Raw genomic sequence first — 21,923 nt, 5'->3', positions numbered from 1 at the left:
GTTCCAGTAGTATGCCCTCATTTGTTACAGTCAGAAATGTTTCAAGGCCCTAGAAACATGTCCTGTGGGACAAAATCGCTCCTCCTCCACAGAGGTAATGTTTCTGTTAATAATGTTCTCCAATTTCTTTTTCACTTCTTAATCGAGCTTTACTTTGCTAAAATTGCTGACCCCACTGTCAGTGTTCTGTAACCACTGTCCTAATTTCAGTGTCTTTGCTTATCTTTTCTTCCACATCTAGTATTCACTTTCTTGCCTTTACGAATAATACTTCAGCCAAGACTCAGTGGTGATGTCACCTTCTCCATGAGTACTCCAGCCAAGGCCAGCCTAGAGGCTCCTCTGTAGCCTGTCTTTAATAATCCAATATTCTAACATTATGGGACTTTGCACAGGCTACTGAAATGACTCCTTTACAAATGCTTTCCCTCTGGATTGTAAACACAAAGGCAGGATGTGTCTTACATTTGTTTTTGTATCCCTAGCATAATGCCTGGCTCAAAGTGCATATTTGATTAAGGGGAAAAAATTAAAAACTTTTGAGTGTTCAAATATTTGTATATAAATTAATTTTAAGGTTCTCTAGAATTCTGTGTACTGAAATTTTATTTTGTACATATTTGAAGATAATGGTCTCCTAGACACCTTTGTTTCAGTTTAGATGGCATTTAAGCATGTAAGCACTCAATTTAGATGTATTTGTTCAGAGGGTTGTGGGGTGTATGTGTAGGCTTGGCTTAATAAATAGATAGGTACATGTAGGTAAAGCATACCAAAGCACAACAGAATACCGGTTTTGGCATTTGTTTATTTTATTTACATAGCATGAAGATGCTTGTCAAATCAGGGGGTACAGGTCTGGTAGCTGCCTCTCCGCGCTGTCCTGAGATTCCCACTGTAGCTCCTGTGTCTTGTAATGAAAGAGTGTGTTCACAATCACATGGTGTACTTGGGCATGAGAGAATTCTTTAAATGAGTTTTCTTTAGTTGCAAGAAATCCCACACCAAAGCCTAACTTGTGCATATTTTTAATAACCGCAGAATTTATGAGTTGGTTGAGTGAGTTCTCTGCTGGTTTTACCTGGATTTACCCAGTTGCATGTACATGGACAGTTCTGGAAGAGGGCCAGGGGGGCCGAAGGTCCTCACTCACATGGCTGGCAGTTGGTGCCAGCTTTTGGTTGGGCTCCACTAGCTTCTTTACGTGATGATATTCGAGAAGTGTTGCTTATTGTTTTTCTCATCAATTTTTGTTGTTTGATCACATTTTTATAAGCTAGTGGTAAATAGAACAAAGGAAGATAAAAGGATATCTTTTGCTTTATAGCTGTCTTACAATTATTTTATGAAAATTAATTACCTGTATACAACAGGGGTATGTCTCACAAATATAATATTGTGTAAAAGAAACCAGATATAAATTGGGCATATACTATGAGTCTTTATATATAAATAAAGTTAAAAACCATCAAAACTTATGTATGACATTAAAAACTGAATATTGGTTACCTTTGGGAAGGAAGGCGGGGGGATAGTGACTGGGAAGGTTGTATTGTCTACTTCCATAAGAAAAAGATAAATTAGGGAACAGTAACCATGATGACATCATAATGTGGACCTAGCCTTTTCTTAAGTGACTGGTTTTAAATTTGAAAGGCAGTGAATGTTGAAAATATCATATTTAAAATTTACTATTGTTTTTTACACTTTATGAGAAGTGTATCAAGTGTTTATTTATTATATATTGAATAGTCATCTTAATATACTCTTTAGGAAGTCTGTAATAATAAATTATATATTTGGAAGGGAGAAGTCCTAAGAATCTTTTGATATTCAAGAAGGCACATTTCTGTGTATTTAATGGACGCTTTTAAGATCCTGAAATATTACTTATGTTACCAGTAAGGTCATCTCCATTTCTTTCTGCTCTTTTAAGGTTTTGCGTCCATTCCTCCTTCGTCGAATTAAGGCTGATGTTGAAAAGAGTTTACCTCCAAAGAAGGAAGTAAAAATCTATGTGGGTCTCAGCAAAATGCAAAGGGAATGGTATGTGTTTTGAGATGTTTTTGAAATCATCCTTAATTCTTCACTAACTTTCATTTGTATTTTGCTTTTGTACTTGTATTGTCAAGGAATTCAGTTTGCTGGTTTGCACTCAGCCTGAACAGTTTCCCAGATGTAGAACCTAGGACTTCCTAATCAAATTTATGATACAAAGTCTTTGTTAAAGATGACAGAATCAGCTTGGGAAGTTTATGAATTCAAAAGTTAAGCTTGGCATTTAACAGAGATGGATGTAAAGCCCTCTACACGGGTTTTTAAAAAAGAAACCATGGTGGCACAGACTTGAGACATGTGGTTAACCTTCTGGGTCATGAATACTGGCCCATGGGCTCATGCTAGTCCCTGATGAAGTCAGAAATGGTAGAAGTCGGAGAAAACTTAAGTGCTTTCTCTTATCTCAAAAAGCTATATTTATTTAGTTTATAAGTCCATTTTGAGCTGATGTTTTATTTTAGGTAAGATTAAAATGTCCTTTTGTGAAATTACAATAATGACACATGATAGCTATTTTAAAAGCACCTAAATAGGGCATACTAAGAAAGCTGTATCATAATAAACTGTGGAAAATTCTGAAAGAGATGGGAATACCAGACCACCTGACCTGCCTCTTGAGAAACCTGTATGCAGGTCAGGAAGCAACAGTTAGAACTGGACATGAAACAACAGACTGGTTCCAAATAGGAAAAGGAGTACGTCAAGGCTGTATATTGTCACCCTGCTTATTTAACTCATATGCAGAGTACATCATGAGAAACGCTGGGCTGGAAGAAGCACAAGCTGGAAACAAGATTTCCGAGAGAAATATCAATAACGTCAGATATGCAGATGACACCACCCTTATGGCAGAAAGTGAAGAGCAACTAAAGAGCCTCTTGATGAAAGTGAAAGAGGAGAGTGAAAACGTTGGCTTAAAGCTCAACATTCAGAAAACGAAGATCATGGATGGCATCCGGTCCCATCACTTCATGGGAAATAGATGGGGAAACAGTGGAAACAGAGTCAGACTTCATCTTTTTGGGCTCCCAAATCACTGCAGATGGTGACTGCAGCCATGAAATTAAAAGACGCTTACTCCTTGGAAGGACAGTGATGACCAACCTAGATAGCATATTCAAAAGCAGAGACATTACTTTGCCAACAAAGGTCCGTCTAGTCAAGACTATGGTTTTTCCAGTGGTCATGTATGGATGTGAGAGTTGGACTGTGAAGAAAGCTGAGTGCCGAAGAATTGATGCTTTTGAACTGTGGTTTTGGAGAAGACTCTTGAGAGTCCCTTGGACTGCAAGGAGATCCAACCAGTCCATTCTAAAAATCATCCGTGGGTGTTCTTTGGAAGGAATGATGCTAAGACTGAAACTCAAGTACTTTGGCCACCTCATGCGAAGAGTTGACTCATTGGAAAAGACTCTGATGCTGGGAGGAATTGGGGGCAGGAGGACAAAAGGGGACGACAGAGGATGAGATGGCTGGATGGCATCTGACTCTATGGACGTGAGTTTGAGCGAACTCCAGGAGATGGTGATGGACAGGGAGGCCTGGAGTGCTGCGATTCATGGGGTCGCAAAGAGTCGGACACGACTGAGCCACTGAACTGAACTGCACTGAAGAAAGTTGTAAACCTTGTAAATTTCTGTTATTTTTATCTTTTCTGTTTTCCTTTTTTAAGTTTTATGGGTGTATGAAATCTTAAAAGGCTAGAAACTGCTGACTTAAGTGTTCAGAGGAGGGAAATAATTAGCCACTCTGTTCTTATGCATCTCAAGTATGTTCAGTTCAGTGCTCAATGTTGATAAGTATTTTTAAGGGGCTGGAGTTGTTGGTAAAAGGACAGAAAAGATAAAAGGCAAAGAAATGGGCAAAAGGCAGCCCGTTTTAAACGTCCTCAAAAATTTTGAAAGGTTTTAATAGAGTAGCAAAGAGTTAGGCTTGTCTTATATGGCTCTAAAATATAGAATTAAGACATGAATTGGTGCTGAGGTAAAGCAACTTTTTTTTTAGTTTATAACCACATTGGTGAATTTTACATTAGAATTGTGCTGGAAAGGTCTGCCTTGAATATTTTGTGCTTCCTAATTGGAGTTGTTAAGCATAGATGGCTTTGGTTATTTAAGTTGTTGCTCAGAGGATTCAGGGTCCTGAAACTTTTGTATTTGGACAGATTACTCTTTCCTTTGGGCTTCCCTGGTGGCTCAGAGGTTAAAGCGTCTGCCTGCAATGCAGGAGACCTGGGTTCAATCCCTGGGTTGGGAAGATCCCCTGGAGAAGGAAATGGCAACCCACTCCAGTATTCTTGCCTGGAGAATCCCATGGATGGAGGAGCCTGGTGGGCTACAGTCCACGGGGTCGCAAAGAGTCAGACACGACTGAGCAACTTCACTCACTCACTGCTTTAGGATAATGTCTAACTTTCTAGTGTATACAGTCAAGGCTTTTCATAATCCAACCTTACCTTAACTACTCCCTTCTTTCCCCTCAGCCCATATACTTTAACTTACATTTAAAGCTGTTCTATTAATTTTGTTTTCATCATCATGCCTTATGCTCTCATAATTCTTACTTCCTCCTTACCCAAATGCTACCCTGGCCACATTGAATAATAATGGAATAGTAGCATTCTTCTTTTGGGAAAGACTACAGATTAAAATTATGTTTAAAACTTACACTTAAAATTTGGCTTTATTACTTAAAAATGTTGTATCATTATAGTTTTGTTTCAGTTCATCCCAAGAAGATGAATTGACTCTTTTGGGACTCTAGGCCCAAGCATTATAGGTGCACATTAGGACATTGAAGGTGGAGAGGGGGAACAGTAAAGAGAAACAAGAAAAAAGAAGTTCAGGTGGTACACTCCTAAGCGCACATTAGAAGTTGATGCATTGTTTCGTATGGGTATTTTGGGGTTGAGATGGGATTAAGTATATAAAATGCCAGGGACCCATGCAGGAACATTTGAGCCATCGATGTTTTTCTTTAAAATGTTTTCTTTTCACTAGGTACACTCGGATATTGATGAAGGATATAGATATACTGAACTCTGCAGGGAAGATGGACAAAATGCGGCTGCTGAACATTCTGATGCAGTTGAGGAAGTGCTGTAACCACCCCTATCTCTTTGATGGGGCTGAACCGGGTCCTCCTTACACAACGGACATGCATCTGGTTACCAACAGTGGCAAAATGGTGGTGTTAGACAAGCTGCTCCCTAAATTAAAAGAACAAGGTACCTCTGTTACTGGTATCAAACGGAGAAGTAGTGGAAACTTTTAAGATTGTGATGTTAAAGTGAGGGAGCTCCCCTGCACTGGCACTTTGTAAAGTTGAAGCTTGGGACATTGAAAAACTCCTGTGCATTAATCTGAGCTTCATACCCCACCCCGCCAACCCCCCAGTTTTAAGCCTCAAATTTTTTAGAAAGTGAACTGTAGTTAGGGCAGTCAAACTCACTGGATTTTTGAGGGGAAATTCTCATTTTCTATACACTTTCCTAGAAATACCATTTTTTTGGTTATAATATGCCAAGAGTGCCCTTCCCACTCATACACAGTTCACAGAGCCTTTGATAGACAGTGGTGGTGTGTTCATAGTGGTGTTCTTCAGTTATTTATGTGTATTTTTAATTTAATTAAACATATGCATGGACCCAAAACAGTTTTATTTATAATATGCTGACTTTTTATATGAAAATGAGTATGTGTACAGATCTATTTAAATTACATGAGTGTAGATTGAGTTTAGTATGAAGCCAGCTTCAGCAACTGTAAGCTAGTGGCAAAGCTTGTTTTCACCTGTACTGCACCTGTTTCCTCCTTTTGGACTCTTGAACCATATCCCAGATATCAAGGCATTTCATGAACAAATTTTTCATTCTGTAAAATGAAGTACACAGGTTTCAAATTTCTCCATTTGTGTTTCTCTGTATATTTTGATAAGAATGATAATTGTACCAGTAGATGACTCTGTTTTAGGATATTGACTGTTGAAAACATTGTTAGAGTTGTCAGTGAATTTGTTTTCTTTTTATACCTTTCTTGGGAAATGTATTTTCTAAAATGCTTTCCATAAAAGTTGAGTAATTGAAGAAACTGAGTGCAGGGAAGGGTGGCAAGGAGTGGGTAGGAGACTACTGAGCATCCTTGCGCATTTAGGGCATGAGAATGTGGAACATGAGCAGAGTATCAGCCTCAGATTCTGAGACAAGGTAGTTTCATAATTATTTTCCAAAATGATCCACTGGTCATCTCATATCCTACTAAAGGCATTGTGCAGCTGGCTAAAGAAATGGAAGTATTGGATAATTTGCGTTGTGGCCTAAATGAAGGACGATGGTGCAGGTGTTAGGCACACCTGGATGGTCCTTCCATCTGGAGTGGGTCTTCAGAACTTGCGTGAAGTCAGGGTACTGGGTGTGTGTCAAGGGATGCCTGGGCCTTGCACAGGGAAGGGTTGTTGTGGTGGAGGGTTATTTTTAAGTATGTGGGATATAAAGATGTCTTTGGGATGGCCATTTCCCAGGCCAGAGGCAGATAGCCTTTCTTGTTTACCTTAGTGTGTTTTATAAATACTGCCCTTTTCTGTTTGTGCCTTGATGGGAAAAATGTGGGGAGTGACTGACTTGAATAATAAATAATGTGTAGTTTTATCCTTGTAACTACATTACCTGGAATTAAGGGGTAATTGGTTAGTCTTGGTTTTGGTTAGCAGTAAATTTAAATACATTTTTTTTTTACTTCTGAACCTTCTGATAATGATCTGTTACATTTGCCAACAGGTTCGCGAGTACTGATCTTCAGTCAGATGACCAGGGTATTGGATATTTTGGAGGATTATTGCATGTGGAGGAATTATGAGTACTGTAGGTTGGATGGACAGACACCCCATGATGAGAGACAAGTGAGTAAAATCTGGGGAGCGGAGATTACAAAATTATTAGATAAAATACTTTTCTGACTTTTATTTTATGTCATTAGGAGTCCATCAATGCGTACAATGAACCAAACAGCACAAAATTTGTTTTTATGTTAAGCACACGAGCTGGTGGTCTTGGCATCAATCTTGCTACTGCTGATGTTGTGATTTTGTATGACTCAGATTGGAATCCCCAAGTAGATCTTCAGGCTATGGTAAGAGACAACAAATATACTCTGTGCTTAATAGATGTTTCAGTTAAAGTGAGCTAATGGGCAGTCTACAAATGTCAGTGACTGAATCCAATAGAATTGTATTTTCTCTGACCTAATAGTTCACTGAGGGTGTTTTGCAAGTGATCATCCATCTAAATCAGGGTATTTCCATCTTACATCTGCCATATCTTAGCACCTTAGAGTCCTGTTATATCCTTTCCATCAGGAGAGAAAACTGGGAATTGCCCAGGGAATTTTTCATGGGTCAGAACTGACAGTGTCCCCACTTTGATTGGCCAGCACTCAGTCACATAGTATAACTTACTGCGAAGGAGTTGGTAACTGATACTATAGTTGTGTCCTAGGAGGGATGGTAAACAGGTTTGGGGAGCTGCTAAACTGCCTGCCACGTTTGATGTTTAACATTTTAGGCCCATGCATCTTTTTAGGCCCATGCATCTTGAGTATCTTGGCCAGATCAAGAGAAACGTTCTTATGTTGAGAAAACTTATGGATCTATAGAGTAATAGAAAAACATAAAAGTTTGTAAGTTGGTACTGCTAATAACTTGACGTGTGGTGTTTATATCTTTTCTTGTTGGCCCCGTTCATCCTGTGACTCTTTGTAAAGGTGACTGGGGGAAATCGATCAATTAGAAATAGGGATGCTTTATAAGAATGTGTTTTCTGAACTTAACAGAAGTGAAACAGAAAATGGAATTCAAATTAGTTTGACTTCTTATATGTAGTTGATTGGGTACTGTTTAGGATTTTTATATTGTTTGTGGAGTTTATTTATGTCACTTTTCCTCCATAATTATTGTGAAAATTTAGATTTGATTTAGTAGAAAAACATTTTGAATTTAAACTTAAAAAATTTTAAAAAAAGTTTTATTGTCATACTTAAAGATTATAATTTTGTCGTGTTGTCTGAAAACATGATGCGTATTTTATTTCCATTAACCTAGTAAAATTAATATGGTAATTCCTCACAGATTCAACATGTTCTATACTTCTGGAAGGATTTCTTGTGAGATAACTGATAAATTTGATTGAAACTGAGACTTTAGGAACTGTTAATGAAATGTTAATGAATATGAACTCATCAGTGTTTTGTTTCATATTTTTAAAACCATATTGTGCTTGAGAATATTTTCATTTTGTTTCTCAAGATACACATTCAAATGTTATTTATGTGAATTTTCGACTGGATTCAAAGTAACCTAGTTATTTTCCTAGGACCGAGCACATAGAATTGGACAGACCAAGACAGTCAGAGTGTTTCGCTTCATAACCGATAACACTGTAGAAGAAAGAATAGTGGAGCGTGCTGAGATGAAACTCAGACTGGATTCAATCGTCATCCAGCAGGGTGAGCCTTAGGACTTTAAACATTTACCAAGTTGAATTGATAGCACTTTCCCCCTGGATTTTCTAGTTCAAAATTATTTATTGAACAGCCACAGATGCCTGGCGTTGTTCTTAGTGCTGAGAATACAAAGGTGACTGAAACCAACCAGTGTTCTTACTTTCAAGGTTTATAATTGAGTGAGAGTGAGACGCAGAATAAACATTTATGTAAGTAGGACTAGAAGGTGAGAGTGAGATTTTATTTTGGATGAATGGAAGGGAACTTCAGGTTCTCGTGCCAGATGAGCTTTCAAGGAAGACATTTGTGCTTTCATGAAGCTTGAGATAGATCTTTTAGTGATGGGATATGTAAAATCTAAAAGTGAAAACAAACCCTCAACCTTTGGCCCACGGTGGTGTCTTTCCCTTGCATATTGTGTTGTGACCAAATACATTTTCTCTGTCCCTGAAGCTAAGAGGTATACTGTCGTGTTGTGTTAGTCGCTCAGTCCTGTCCAGCTCTTAGCGACCCCATGGACCAACCCTCCAGGCTCTCTGCCCTTGCAGTCTCCAGGCGAGAATACTGGAGTGGGTAGCCACTCCCTTCTCCAGGGGATCTTCCCAACCTAGGGATCGAACCTGACTCTCTTGCACTTCAGGCAGACTCTTTACTGTCTGAGCCACCAGGGAAGTCCAAATGGACTTTGTTGAAATTAGAAAATTCTGTACATCAGAACTTTTTTTTTTGGCCATGTAGCTTGTGGAGTCTCAGTTCCCCAACCAGGGATTGAGCCCAGGGCGAGAAGTGAAAGCCCAGAACCCTAACCTCTGGGCCGCCAGGGGGGCTACATGTATGTTCTCTATTGGTGGCTCCATTTGTTTGTGTGGTTTCGTCAGCCAGGGTCTTAGGCGCCATGTAAGGAAGGGAGTGTTACATTTCTTTGATATCCCTTAATGCGCCATCACTTCATGGCAGATAGGTGTGGAAACAGTGAGAGACTATTTTCTTGGGCTCTAAAATCACTGCAGATGGTGACTGCAGCCATGAAATTAAGACATTTACTCCTTGGAAGAAAAGCAATGACAAACCTAGACAGCATGTTAAAAAGCAGAGACATTACTTTTCCGTCTAGGCAAAGCTATGGTTTTTCCAGTAGTCATGTGTGGATGTGAGAGTGAGAGCTGGACTATATAAAGAAGGCTGAGCGCCGAAGAATTGATGCTTTTGAAACTGTGGTGTTGGAGAAGACTCTTGCGAGTCCCTTGGACTGCAAGGAGATCCAACCAGTCCATCCTAAAGGAGATCAGCCCTGGGTGTTCACTGGAAGGACTGATGCTGAAGCTGAAACTCTAGTACTTCAGCCACCTCATGGAAAGACCTGACTCATTTGAAAAGCCCTTCATGCTGAGAAAGATTGAAGGCAGGAGGAGAAGGGGATGACAGAGGGTGAGATGGTTGGATGGCATCAGTGATTGAATGGACATGAGTTTGAGTAAACTGAGAGTTGGTGATGGACAGGGAGGCCTGGCGTGCTGCAGTCGTTGTGGCCACAAAGAGTCGGACATGACTGAACTGAACTGAATTGAATGCCATCCATAGAGTTAGCCGTGTGTCGTATACATAAAGACAATACATGATTGAATACTGTTAGTTATTTTTGTTAATAATTGCTTAACAGGCTTATTTTGTACCAGGCGATGTGCTCAATATTTAAATACAGAGTATTCTTTAGTCTTCATGCCAGCTGGAGGTTGGCATCAGAGATAGAAGTGAGTCGCTTGTCTATCATGTGTACAGCTAGGAAGTGACTCATCTAGGGGTATCAAAAGCTGTATAAATTATTACAGTGAAATGTTTAATTAGGAAAGTCTCTGGGGACTTCTGGGGCCTGCCAAACAGTGAAATTTCTCACAAGTGATGTAATGGTCCTCACATTCATCCATGGTTTTAGAAAGACATCTGCCTTGTGGTTCTTGTTGGCAATTATTTTCATTTCTGAAACACCTTTTTTTTCTTTTTTTTAAAGGTTAAAAAACATTCTTTTACAATCAGCTGAGAAAAAGTCTTTTGACTTTGGGTTTTTCTAGGGCAAATTTTGGAACAAATTTGTGCTAGTAGCTTTGTTAATCCCATTTATAGACATACTAGTCAAACGGGAAGCCTTCGATGTATGCCTCTGGGTTATGTTTGGTGTACTAAGGGATATAATAAAAAATATGGAAATATATAGAAGTACTTACATCTGAAAAGTTCCTTCACACCAACAGGAAAGTAATTCCTGTAAGCCTAAGAACATTTTTGTAGCATTGAGATAGCTTTCAATAATCATATTCTTTGTATTGAAGATGTGTCTTAACTTTGAAAGTCACAGATATTTGATGGTGTATTCTGTGAGGGACCTAAAACCATGATACAAGGATTTAAGGCCCCAGAAAACACCTTGCATCTTTATCCACTCGTTACAAGTTGGTTGAAGTAGAAAAATTGAAACACAAGTATATGTGAATAGCTCTAGAAGTTTGGCAATGTGAAGAAGGTTTTTGTACTTCATTTTCTAAGTAGAAAAGGCTGATTTGGGATTATTAGTAATAATACTAATCAGTTTCTGCTTATCAGAAACTTCCTGTGTTTATAATACTCTCATCTAGGTTTTGGTAATTTGATTTTCACATATCCCAAATTACTGTTTTTCTCACATGAGAATATATTTTATTGAGATGGTATTCAGTAGACTACATAACATGTAAGCTTTAGGAAATATTTTAAATATTAACAACTTAAAATTTGGCATTTTATGTAAAAGTGAAAATTACCAAATGTGAATAAACAAATGATTAATGTTTGAGGTAAAATTATGTGGGCTTTTATCTAACATTTAAAATTCCAGAAGTTTAATTAACATTACACATCAACATCTTTTTTCAGGGAGACTTGTGGATCAGAATCTGAACAAAATTGGGAAAGATGAAATGCTTCAAATGATAAGGCATGGGGCAACACATGTGTTTGCCTCAAAGGAGAGTGAGATTACTGATGAGGATATTGATGGGATTTTGGAAAGAGGTGCAAAGAAGGTGAGATGCAGATTAAATGATTATTTCTAGTATATAAAATATTTTAAACCAGAACTGAGGAAACAGCTATGTAAGTTACACTTTTACTTCCACAGAAGTTATGTTTTATAAAGTCCAATTCATTTTGATTGTAGTTCTTGTGCTTTTATAAAATTCTCAAATCTACGAAGATGTTTCTTTTGTTTCCTTAGACTGCAGAGATGAATGAAAAGCTCTCCAAGATGGGTGAAAGCTCGCTTAGAAATTTCACAATGGATACAGAGTCGAGTGTTTATAACTTTGAAGGAGAAGATTATAGAGAAAAACAAAAGGTAATTCAGAAAGAGATTTTGGTTACTTTAAGACTTAATATTTTATTTGAAAATTGGAATTTAAGTGTTAGGTGTGATGCCTTATCTCAAACAGCAGTTGTTTCTATTTACTCATATCTAAATTATTTTCATTTGTGTGTTAAGTTTAATGCCAAATTTTCAGTTGGTAAATGCTGAAATGTTTTAAAAATTTATGTATACTGTTACAGTAAAGTATATTGTGTGGGATGATTATAGTAATTTGGGATATTTGGAAATTAAAACTATTGCCAAAAATAAAATTTGTCACCACATTCTTAGGGTTTTTTTTTTCCCCCCCTAAGCAGAATTGGCTATTAATAATTAAAGGGATGAAGTTCCTAATTTCTAAATTGCTATTTCCTTCCTAATTGATATTATATAGTGAAATTAGAAAATAGCTGCAGGGCAGAAGGAAAATAATTCTACCTAATGATTTCCCTTTTAACATTTAGGCATTTATATCCTCTGAATTTTTTCTAGGCTAAATATTTATCTACATTTTTCTCCTAATTTTAGTTCTAGCATACCGTCGGTAGCATTTCTTTTTTTCACCCAATTATCATTAATTTGGTCAGGAAATAATTACTGAATGTTTATGCTATTCACTAGACATCCTCTGGAGAAGGCAATGGCATCCCACTCCAGTACTGTTGCCCGGAAAATCCCATGGATGGAGGAGCCTGGTAGGCTGCAGTCCATGGGGTCGCTAAGAGTCAGACACGACTGAGTGACTTCACTTTCACTTTCCACTTTGATGCATTGGAGAAGGAAAGGGCAACCCACTCCAGTGTTGTTGCCTGGAGAATCCCAGGGATGGGGGAGCCTGGTGGGCTGCCGTCTATGGGGTTGCACAGAGTCAGACACAACTGAAGCGACTTGGCAGCAGCAGACATCCTCTTGTGTGTTTAATTGCATTAGTCCTTAGCCTCATATAGTCTAGGGTGTTACGAATATCTGCATTTATAAGTAAGTCATATTGATGTACACAGTAGGAGTTGCATTAGTGTAAGATTTGTGACTGTATAATAAAAGTTGGTGATTTGAATTGTTTCCCATGGGCTAGATTGCATTCACAGAGTGGATTGAGCCTCCGAAACGAGAAAGAAAAGCCAACTATGCTGTCGATGCCTATTTCAGGGAAGCTCTTCGTGTCAGTGAACCTAAAGCACCCAAGGTGAGTTGACAGAGCACAAATATCTAAAAATATTGGAAATGCAAATTATTTTTCTTCTTATATTCTTGCAATAAAATCAGATTGAGAATTAAATTTTGAGTGGTTTCTTCCAGTGTACCTCCTTCAGCTTTTGTTGAAAGTTTTTAAAAGTTAATTTTAAATGTAAGCATTTAAAATTTGCTTGCTGTTTGTTAAATATTATGGAAGGTGCATTCAGTTGCTTGGAGAATTGGCTGTCATGGTATTATAGAGTGCAAAAAGATTTCAGATAGATTTAAAGCAAAAAAGGTTTGTTTTGTTTGTTTTTACAAACAATGCTTTTTTTTTTTTTTTTTTTTTTTAGGCTCCTCGACCTCCAAAACAGCCCAATGTTCAGGATTTCCAGTTCTTTCCTCCACGTCTATTTGAATTATTGGAAAAAGAAATTCTATATTACAGAAAAACAATTGGTTACAAGGTAACAGAAGTAACACTTTGTAACTAATCTTATTTGTTTTAACTTACTAAATGCATGATATCAATATATTTTCTTGGATTAAAACTTGTAAAATTTCACGTAGTTGGTTAAGAGTTTAGTTCATCACATATTTCCTGAAATATATTGGCTGATGACATAGAAAAAATATGTATATTTTTAGGTCCCTCGAAATCCTGACCTACCAAATGCAGCACAGGCACAAAAGGAAGAACAGCTGAAAATTGATGAAGCCGAGCCCCTTAATGATGAAGAGTTAGAGGAGAAAGAGAAGCTTCTGACGCAGGTATAGCTTTCAATCAAAACCAGATTTAGTAATGGTTATTTTGTAAGGTACCCTGTTAGGTTCTGTGGGGATAAACGAAGTGAAGTTTTTGCTTTCAGAAGTGGAATAATTGGAGAAGATGAAGCATGGGCATATGGGCATATGGTACATTGTGATTGTCGTTAGTTGTGGAGGTGGAAGAGAAGACGATAGATTTGCACCAAATCTATTGTTGTAGCGTCATTATCTTTGATCACCTTTCTTGCAGCACTCCCACCTTCCCTTTCCTGTGGGTCTTCTCATTTTTACTACGTCGTCGTCCTCAATTACAAGGATCTCCTTGGTACTTTTTTTAAACATCCTTTAGGATTCAATCAAGGCCTTTGAGAATCTAGCTTTAACCTACCTTTAAAGCTTTATTATTACTTTGTTTTGCCACTTGGTTTATATGTTTTCTCTTTACGTTCATTCTGGCTCTTTACGTTCATTCCTCCTGACAAACAAGTTCTCCTTGAAAGCGCAGTGAAAATGTCACTTTTTGGGCAGCATTTCTTACTCTCCCACTCAGACTTAGTTGCTTGGCTGTCTGAGTAATGTATATGATGTATTGCTAAAGTGCACATCTATGTATATGAATAGTTACCACTTTAAAATAACTTAGAACTTGGAGCCGCTGAAAGTTTTCTGTACTACTTAGCAGGATTGATAAAGTTTTAATAGCTTTTCCCCCAAGCTCAGTGATGATATGCTTTGTTTCTTTTGCTTTGAAGGGATTTACCAATTGGAATAAGAGAGATTTTAACCAGTTTATCAAAGCTAATGAGAAGTGGGGTCGTGATGATATTGAAAATATAGCAAGAGAAGTAGAAGGAAAAACTCCAGAAGAAGTCATTGAATACTCAGGTACTTCTGTTATTTTAATAGGTGTAAGAATGTTCTCAGGCTTTTGGAGGGCTGTTGGAAAGTTGAGATTTTCTTAACTCTGAATGATGTATTTGTTTGCTTAATTAAAAAATTTTTTTTTGGCCACACATGAGGCATGTGGGCTTCCCTGGTGGCTCAGATGGTAAAGAATGTGCCTGCAATGCAGAAGACCTAGGTTCGATCCCTGGGTTGGGAAGATCCCCTGGAGGAGGGCATGGCAACCCACTCCAGTATTCTTGCCTGGAGAATCGCCGTGGACAGAGGAGCCTGCAGGCTACGGTCCATGGGCTGCACAGAGGCAGACACAACGGAGAGACTAAGCACAGCGCACATGTGGCTCCCTGGCCAGGGATGGAACCCACACCTCCTGGGCTGGAACCATAGAGTCTTAACCTCTGAACCACCAGGGAAGTCCGTGAACGATGTTTTGATAAGCTAAAATTTGCCACAACTTAGTATCTTGTTTTATTTTTTTAAAATTGAGTTAGAAACTCTCCCCTTCTTTAAAATGGCATCAAATTTTTTTTTTTTTACCCTCGTTAACTAACTAACCAAGAAAACAAGAATAGGTCACTGAATAATTGTGCTTTCTTTTTACTTCATTTCTCTTTATAACTTTTCAAATACTATGTAATTCTGTGTTTCCTGAAGTCTGTTGGGTTGACAAGTGGATATGTGTAGTTGTGCTGTGGTGATTGCTAAATTTCAAAAGAGCAGAGAATTAAGTATTGGGAGATACGTAAATCATGCAGTTCACCTTAACTATTTTTTTTACAGTTAAGGAAACAGATAATTGTGTGACTTACTAGTGTTAGATGTGGGAAGAAGGGAAACATTTCTTAATCCTTAGCAAATAAAATAGAGCATTTATAAAAACAAGTTACTTATATTTCTTCCCTTTCTCCACCTATCCCATTTGCCCAATTTTACTCTTACAGCTGTGTTCTGGGAAAGATGCAATGAGCTGCAGGACATAGAAAAGATTATGGCTCAGATTGAAAGAGGAGAGGCAAGAATTCAGAGAAGAATTAGTATCAAAAAAGCACTTGACACGAAGGTACTTTGACTATTAATAAGTATTGTAGTTGATAAAATAACTCCTGTCTGTAAGTATAAGAGTTAAAGTAACTTTTTAAAAGGAAAAGAAATGATTTAAAATTAAAAATTTCTTTAGAGAACAACATTCAAACTTCATGGGCATTCTCAACAGAATTTACGTCAGTATTTCAGTTGGTATATGTGGGTCAGAGTCTCTGTGATTTAGCTCTTTGCTACATAGTACTAGAAAGTCTGAGTCTGTATTTCTTTTTAGAATAATAAAGACCAAAGTTGTTTCAGGACAAAGGTTATGATATGATGGAAGTGCTTTGGATAGAAAATGGATGTGAAATACAACATTTATAGCTAACTTTACAGAGTTTGAAATATACGTTATATAGGATTTGTATTTTATATAATGTGAAATCTGATTTTCATAGATTGGACGGTACAAAGCACCTTTTCATCAGCTGAGAATATCTTATGGTACTAACAAAGGGAAAAACTACACTGAGGAGGAAGACCGCTTCCTGATCTGTATGCTTCATAAGCTTGGATTCGACAAAGAAAACGTGTATGATGAGCTGCGGCAGTGCATTCGCAACTCTCCTCAGTTCAGATTCGACTGGTTTCTAAAGTCCAGAACCGCAATGGTGAGTACTGGGGCCTTTTTGTGGAATGAAGCAAACAATTCAGAGGAAGTAGATAATGGAATATTGTTTAAGGTACCTTTTAAATTTTTATTAGAGAAAATTTGTGTATCTTTGAAGTAAATTTTTGTTAGATTGTTGTTTGTATCATAGGTTAAAGTAGTTCCTTAAGAAACATTTCACCTCCACAGTTATAAACCTAATATGAGTCACTTACAAAGTTTATTTTTTCCATCGTTCGATAGCACTTCTTTTAACATCACTATATACAATAGGATTAGTTTTTTGTGTGAAGTTCAATCAAGCTTTAAGTAGAAGGAAAAGGTGCGTCAATTTTAACTTGTGAATAAGATGATCACAATTTAAAATTTGACTTTTGCTTTTGTAGATACACACATTTTTATAAAGAAAGGACTTCTCATGCATCTGCCCATCAGAATACTGAATTTTCAGTTAATTAAAAAGAGCTTAGTGTGGTAAAACACTGTACTGTTTTAATGCTAGGTTCGATCAGCAAGTTCCATTTTTATGACCTAAAATTAGAATTCAGAAACATTTAGCTTTGATGAATTGTTCTTCCCTTAGGTATTTTACCACCCGTTGAATTTTTAGCTTCATCTTGTGTTCTTCAGGATGATATTCATGCCAAAAACAGTTCTGTAGTCTTAATTTTGAGATCTACTGGGGTAGCAAAGTTTAAACAATATTATGATAATAAAATTTCTCTCAGTGTATTTAAAATACATTGTTGCTCTTCAAGATGGGGGATAGTTTACAGTTTAAGTGTTTGACCACTGAAGGGTTTTTTTTTCCATTAAATGTCATCGGAGGCTGGTGTTTTATGAAACTCTAGGTTGGGAAATGTTGCACTATAAATGCATTATTAATATACAGTTAGAGGAGACAGATTCAGTTGCTATAAGCTCTGTATTATATCTTTTAAAGTAGGAACAATTTACAGTTGGTGAGTAATTTTATAGTAAGTGAAACAAGATGCAGTGTCACATTAATTTACTGGCACAAGACCATGGTTTAAAACTGTGTTATTTCCTAATGTGTTTCATGTTAAGGCACACATACAAAATGATAATATGTGTATGGCCCCTTCCCCTTGTGATGAAACAGTTGAGGCGTAATCTTTGTCTAGAAGCCAAGCAGATTCATACCATAGCAGTCTGTAAAACGTTCTGGTGTATGTGTCTCAGTAAATTCAGAAACTGGATGTAGCGTACTACCTTATCTCTCTATGTACTGTTCCAGATGTTTCCTGGCTGTGTCCTTTATGGTAGTGTGGCCTTAAATAATGAAGTGAAGATGCGCACATATCTTTTTTTTAATCCCCCTGGCATGGATTGTGTACGAAAATTAGTAGTTTTTTGCTTTAAAAATTTTAATATATTGGGGGATGTAAGTGATATTATGCTATTAAAACGTACCTTTGGTTTTGAAATTGTATTCATGAAAACTTACAGATGGAGAATACAGATTTATCATGTAAAGTTGTGTTTATAACTTAGGAACTCCAGAGGAGGTGTAACACCTTAATTACCTTGATTGAAAGAGAAAATATGGAACTAGAAGAAAAGGAGAAGGCAGAGAAGAAGAAAAGAGGACCCAAACCTTCAGTAAGTACTGATGAAAGTGTAAATGTTCTCTTGGGGGACTTAACTGTTTTCAAGAATTTGAACATTACTTGGCTTATCACTGATGCATTAGTCTTTTTTTTGGTAGATAGTATAACCTTAAATTGCTTAAAAAGTATAAACAAACGATTGCATTGTGTGGGGAAAATCATGTTATTATGGTAATTCACAATGTGGGGACTGGTAAAAATTTGGTAAGCTCTGTCTTGTGAATGCCAGGAGCCTACACCTGACTTTGAGATTACAGGTTACAATATTAGAATATTTAAATATTAGGAAAGCAGTGACATTTACAACCTTCACTGTTCACGTCTAAACTTTGGTTTCTTTCCTCAGCGATCTCTTAGCATTGTGAAGGCAAAAATTATGAGAAAGAAAAAGTCATTGTGTTATTTAGTAATAACTTACAGGGTCATGAGTAAATGAACGTCTGCAGAAAGTCTGCTGTTCATGTAACCTCACAAAGTATTTCTCATTACTGCTTTTTTAAATACGAAGCATGTGTTGTACATTTGTTTGGTGTATTGACTTACTGTTGCTAATTGTGAATTACTCATTACTTCATTGATAGCAATAAAATTTTTGTGTTAGTAAAATACATAGATATGATCATTTAGAGAATTAAGGTTCTTCGAGTGAAGAAAATTAATACCTGTCACCAAGTGGCAGTTATTAGTAAGGTGCTATCATGTGTCTTCCGGTATATTTCATGTTAATATTGCTCTTCTGATGAAGGAAACCCTTTTGTTTGTTTCTAGACACAGAAACGTAAAATGGACGGAGCACCGGATGGCCGAGGAAGAAAAAAGAAGCTGAAACTATGAATACATATTTGTTTCATAATCACTAACTTTAAACCAGTAGTTCTTTAATTTACGGGTCTTCATAAGATGTACTGTACAATGCTCAATTGTTATGTCATTCAACGACATCAGGTTCATCTGTTTACCGAGCTAGAAACATAGTATGTAGATTCACTTTTTTAAATGCAACAGCTGTGCTGAAATTTTTTTATCATTAACACTTGAAGTAATAAAATAGGCTTCATTTATTAATAAATGTTTCATTTGATTTATTTTTCTATTATAGTTCCATTTGTGAGGATTGTGACTTTGTTTATGAGCTATAATTTCTATACTTGTGACGCTTAAAAGGAAGCAAACAAGTTAAAAAAAGAAAATTGCAGATAACACTTGTCCCTTCCATCTTCACTTAGTTGTGTAACTGTTTTAATTCACTTTGCCTTTGCAGAAGTTTGGGTATCTTCTTTGTAGTGCTATTGAGTCTCATCCAGGAAGATTATGTACATTGCATTCTCCTTGCTTATTACATGGGTAGAATGGGAAAAAAAGGCAAGACAAATTCTCATTAAATTCTATGCATATTTCTGTTGCGCTGTTTCTATAGTTCTGAGGTGATGAATATGCCCTATTCTGTTTGGAAGAATGGCCTTTTAGTTGTATAGCCAAAGACATTTAGTATTTTCTGGTTCCTTAAGGTGTTATTGTACCATTTTGTAAAAGGAATATTATTATTATTTTTTTTAATTGTTTGGTAAATATTTTTGACAAATTACCTTCTGAAGCAGCCACAACTTGGAAAGATAATGTCAAAACTTCAGATGATTTTTTTCTGTTTTTAAAAAGACCCAGCCAAAATAAGGTGTCAATTTGTCGTACTGTTGAAATTGGTAACAAAATGTATCCCCTTCCGGTTTAACCTTTTTTGGGTTTTAGAGTAATTGAAAATTTTATTTTATTATATTTAAAATAATTTCTAAGTGTGAACAGCAAGAATGACTTAATTCCAGTTTTTATTTTCTATGGACAGACTTGATAAACTGGAGACCCTGAAGCAGGATTACCCAAATTGTAGTGTCAGGATTTTAGCTGTACCAGAGGCCTTTATGTGCTACACATAATTTGTATAAAGTTTTATATGTGCAAATTGGGTACATAAATAGTTCTCCATTTTTCTAAGGGAATGCAATAAATGTAGCATCGTGAATAAATATAACTTTTATAATCCTTAAGTGGTCTTTTCTTTCCATTTCTTTAATTTTCGTTCCTCATTTGATTTTTATTCACTTTTTTCCCTTAGGATGCAATCTTTTTTCCTTAGATTTCCTCCCCATATCAGTTGCTTTTATCAGCCCACACATAATTGAGATTTCTATTTATAATGCCGGTTTCTATAATATTACTAATACTGCTTGCTTCTAAAAAGTGGGATTGTTGCTGTCGGTGTCAAGCAAAATGCAGTGCTTAAAGCAGTTTGTGGAGTGATTTGAGTGTGTTTTGTCCCCCCACCTTGGATTCTTAACATAACAATTGTGGATCTAATGTATGCAAAATTGAGGAATGGTTACTCTTTCCATGTAAAAAGCTGTTAAGAGTGGTGGCTTTATTTTGGAAGAAATAATTGGGAAAATACAAGGTTGAAGAAAACTTTACAGAGATCACAGAAGTGTTTTCAAGACAAAAACAGCCTAATGCCGTGTGTGTGTGTGTGTGTGTGTGTGTGTGTGTGTGTGTGTGTGTGTGTGTGTGTGTGTATGTGTGTTGGTGATGGTGGAGATGGGAGGGAGGCAGAGAGTGGAAATGTAAAAGGAAGCTAGTTCCAGTCCTTCAGAGCTCAGGGACACTGGGATATACGTGTGTAAATTGAAACACTTGAAAAAAGCATAAGAAACAGTTTATCAAAATTTAGCATTGTGGATCACAGGTCAGTTAGGATATCACTGTTGCACGTTTATCTATAATAAAGCCAAGTTTTTATTTATACTGCTAGTTAAGGAAAAATGATGACTTAAGCCCAACCAACTATTTTAAAAGAGGAATTGTTGGTAGAGTAGACTCAAAATTGAAACCCATTTGATTTCCTCAATTTACAGTTGAGGAATAGAAAGTTTAAATGGGTGGAATGAATGGTCCTAAAGCTATCTTAGAAGAGGCTGGGTGTTTACCTAGGTGACCACAGGGTCACAGTCAGTTGTTAGACTATTTCATTTAATAGATAATTGTGTATTACTCTGTTGGGAAGATTACATTTTATTGGGAAGGTATCCAGTAAAACTAATGTTATCATTTCAACTTCAGTATTTTAAATATTAATGTAACCTTGGAGAAAAAAATGGAAAGTTTTCCAATAGCAAACTTTTTAAAATTTAGGGTATTTCAAATTCATATAGTAGACTTAAAGTGTGTGCTTTGATTTTATTGCAGGGCTTACATATACTCATAATGTGTTAATCTGAACTCAATTCCCTAATTTAGGGTAGTGGCATTTATGAATATCTAAATGTTGGTCTTTGTAGAACATTCAGTGTCAAATGTGACAGGTACATGATAGACAGTAAAAAGGGTCAATATTGTTAATATTAAACTAGCTAATACCAATTTGTTTTAAGTAATTGTTTCAAATGTGATTAAGCTTTATAATATTTGACTCTGTGTACATGTGTTTTAAAAAAATTGTTAAAGATCCACGTGTCCTTAGTGTTGTGGATAAATTCAGTTGTAGTAACATTTTAAGGAACATACATAAATCTCATTTCTGAGAAACCACCAGTCCTTAACGCTGGACACTGTTCCTGTCAGTTTCCCTGGGGGAATTAACTCAGTGCAAATTGGGAAAAGTATGGAGAGACAATTAAGTCCAAAATAATGCACTTGTTTCAGGCATAGAACGCAATTATCCTGGTTCCTGCAACCATTTTAAAGGCAGATGCAGCTCTGTAAAAATAATAGCGTAACCTGTCTCAGTGTCTGAGGCCAGAATACAGCATAGCCCTCACACATGGATTTGTGCAAGT

At 36.7% G+C, this 21,923-nt stretch overlaps 1 protein-coding gene across 1 annotated transcript in view; it reads left to right on the top strand.

Moving 5' to 3' along the window:
- Positions 1-20,141, top strand: part of SMARCA5 (SWI/SNF related, matrix associated, actin dependent regulator of chromatin, subfamily a, member 5) — a 38,896-nt gene extending 18,755 nt beyond the window's left edge. The window contains exons 10-24 of the mRNA XM_055550737.1: positions 1,937-2,046; positions 5,058-5,284; positions 6,833-6,954; positions 7,032-7,184; positions 8,423-8,555; positions 11,460-11,608; positions 11,800-11,919; positions 13,004-13,114; positions 13,458-13,571; positions 13,753-13,875; positions 14,625-14,757; positions 15,717-15,835; positions 16,257-16,469; positions 17,984-18,091; positions 18,868-20,141. Coding sequence (XP_055406712.1) covers positions 1,937-2,046; positions 5,058-5,284; positions 6,833-6,954; positions 7,032-7,184; positions 8,423-8,555; positions 11,460-11,608; positions 11,800-11,919; positions 13,004-13,114; positions 13,458-13,571; positions 13,753-13,875; positions 14,625-14,757; positions 15,717-15,835; positions 16,257-16,469; positions 17,984-18,091; positions 18,868-18,933 — 2,001 coding nt within the window. The 3' untranslated portion in view covers positions 18,934-20,141. The remainder of the gene's footprint in view (positions 1-1,936; positions 2,047-5,057; positions 5,285-6,832; positions 6,955-7,031; positions 7,185-8,422; positions 8,556-11,459; positions 11,609-11,799; positions 11,920-13,003; positions 13,115-13,457; positions 13,572-13,752; positions 13,876-14,624; positions 14,758-15,716; positions 15,836-16,256; positions 16,470-17,983; positions 18,092-18,867) is intronic.
- Positions 20,142-21,923: the final 1,782 nt, after the last annotated feature.

Source organism: Bubalus kerabau, chromosome 16 (assembly GCF_029407905.1).
Source record: "Bubalus kerabau isolate K-KA32 ecotype Philippines breed swamp buffalo chromosome 16, PCC_UOA_SB_1v2, whole genome shotgun sequence".
Classification (NCBI taxonomy): Eukaryota; Metazoa; Chordata; class Mammalia; order Artiodactyla; family Bovidae; genus Bubalus; species Bubalus kerabau.
This window is presented reverse-complemented; position numbering and strand designations above follow the sequence as displayed.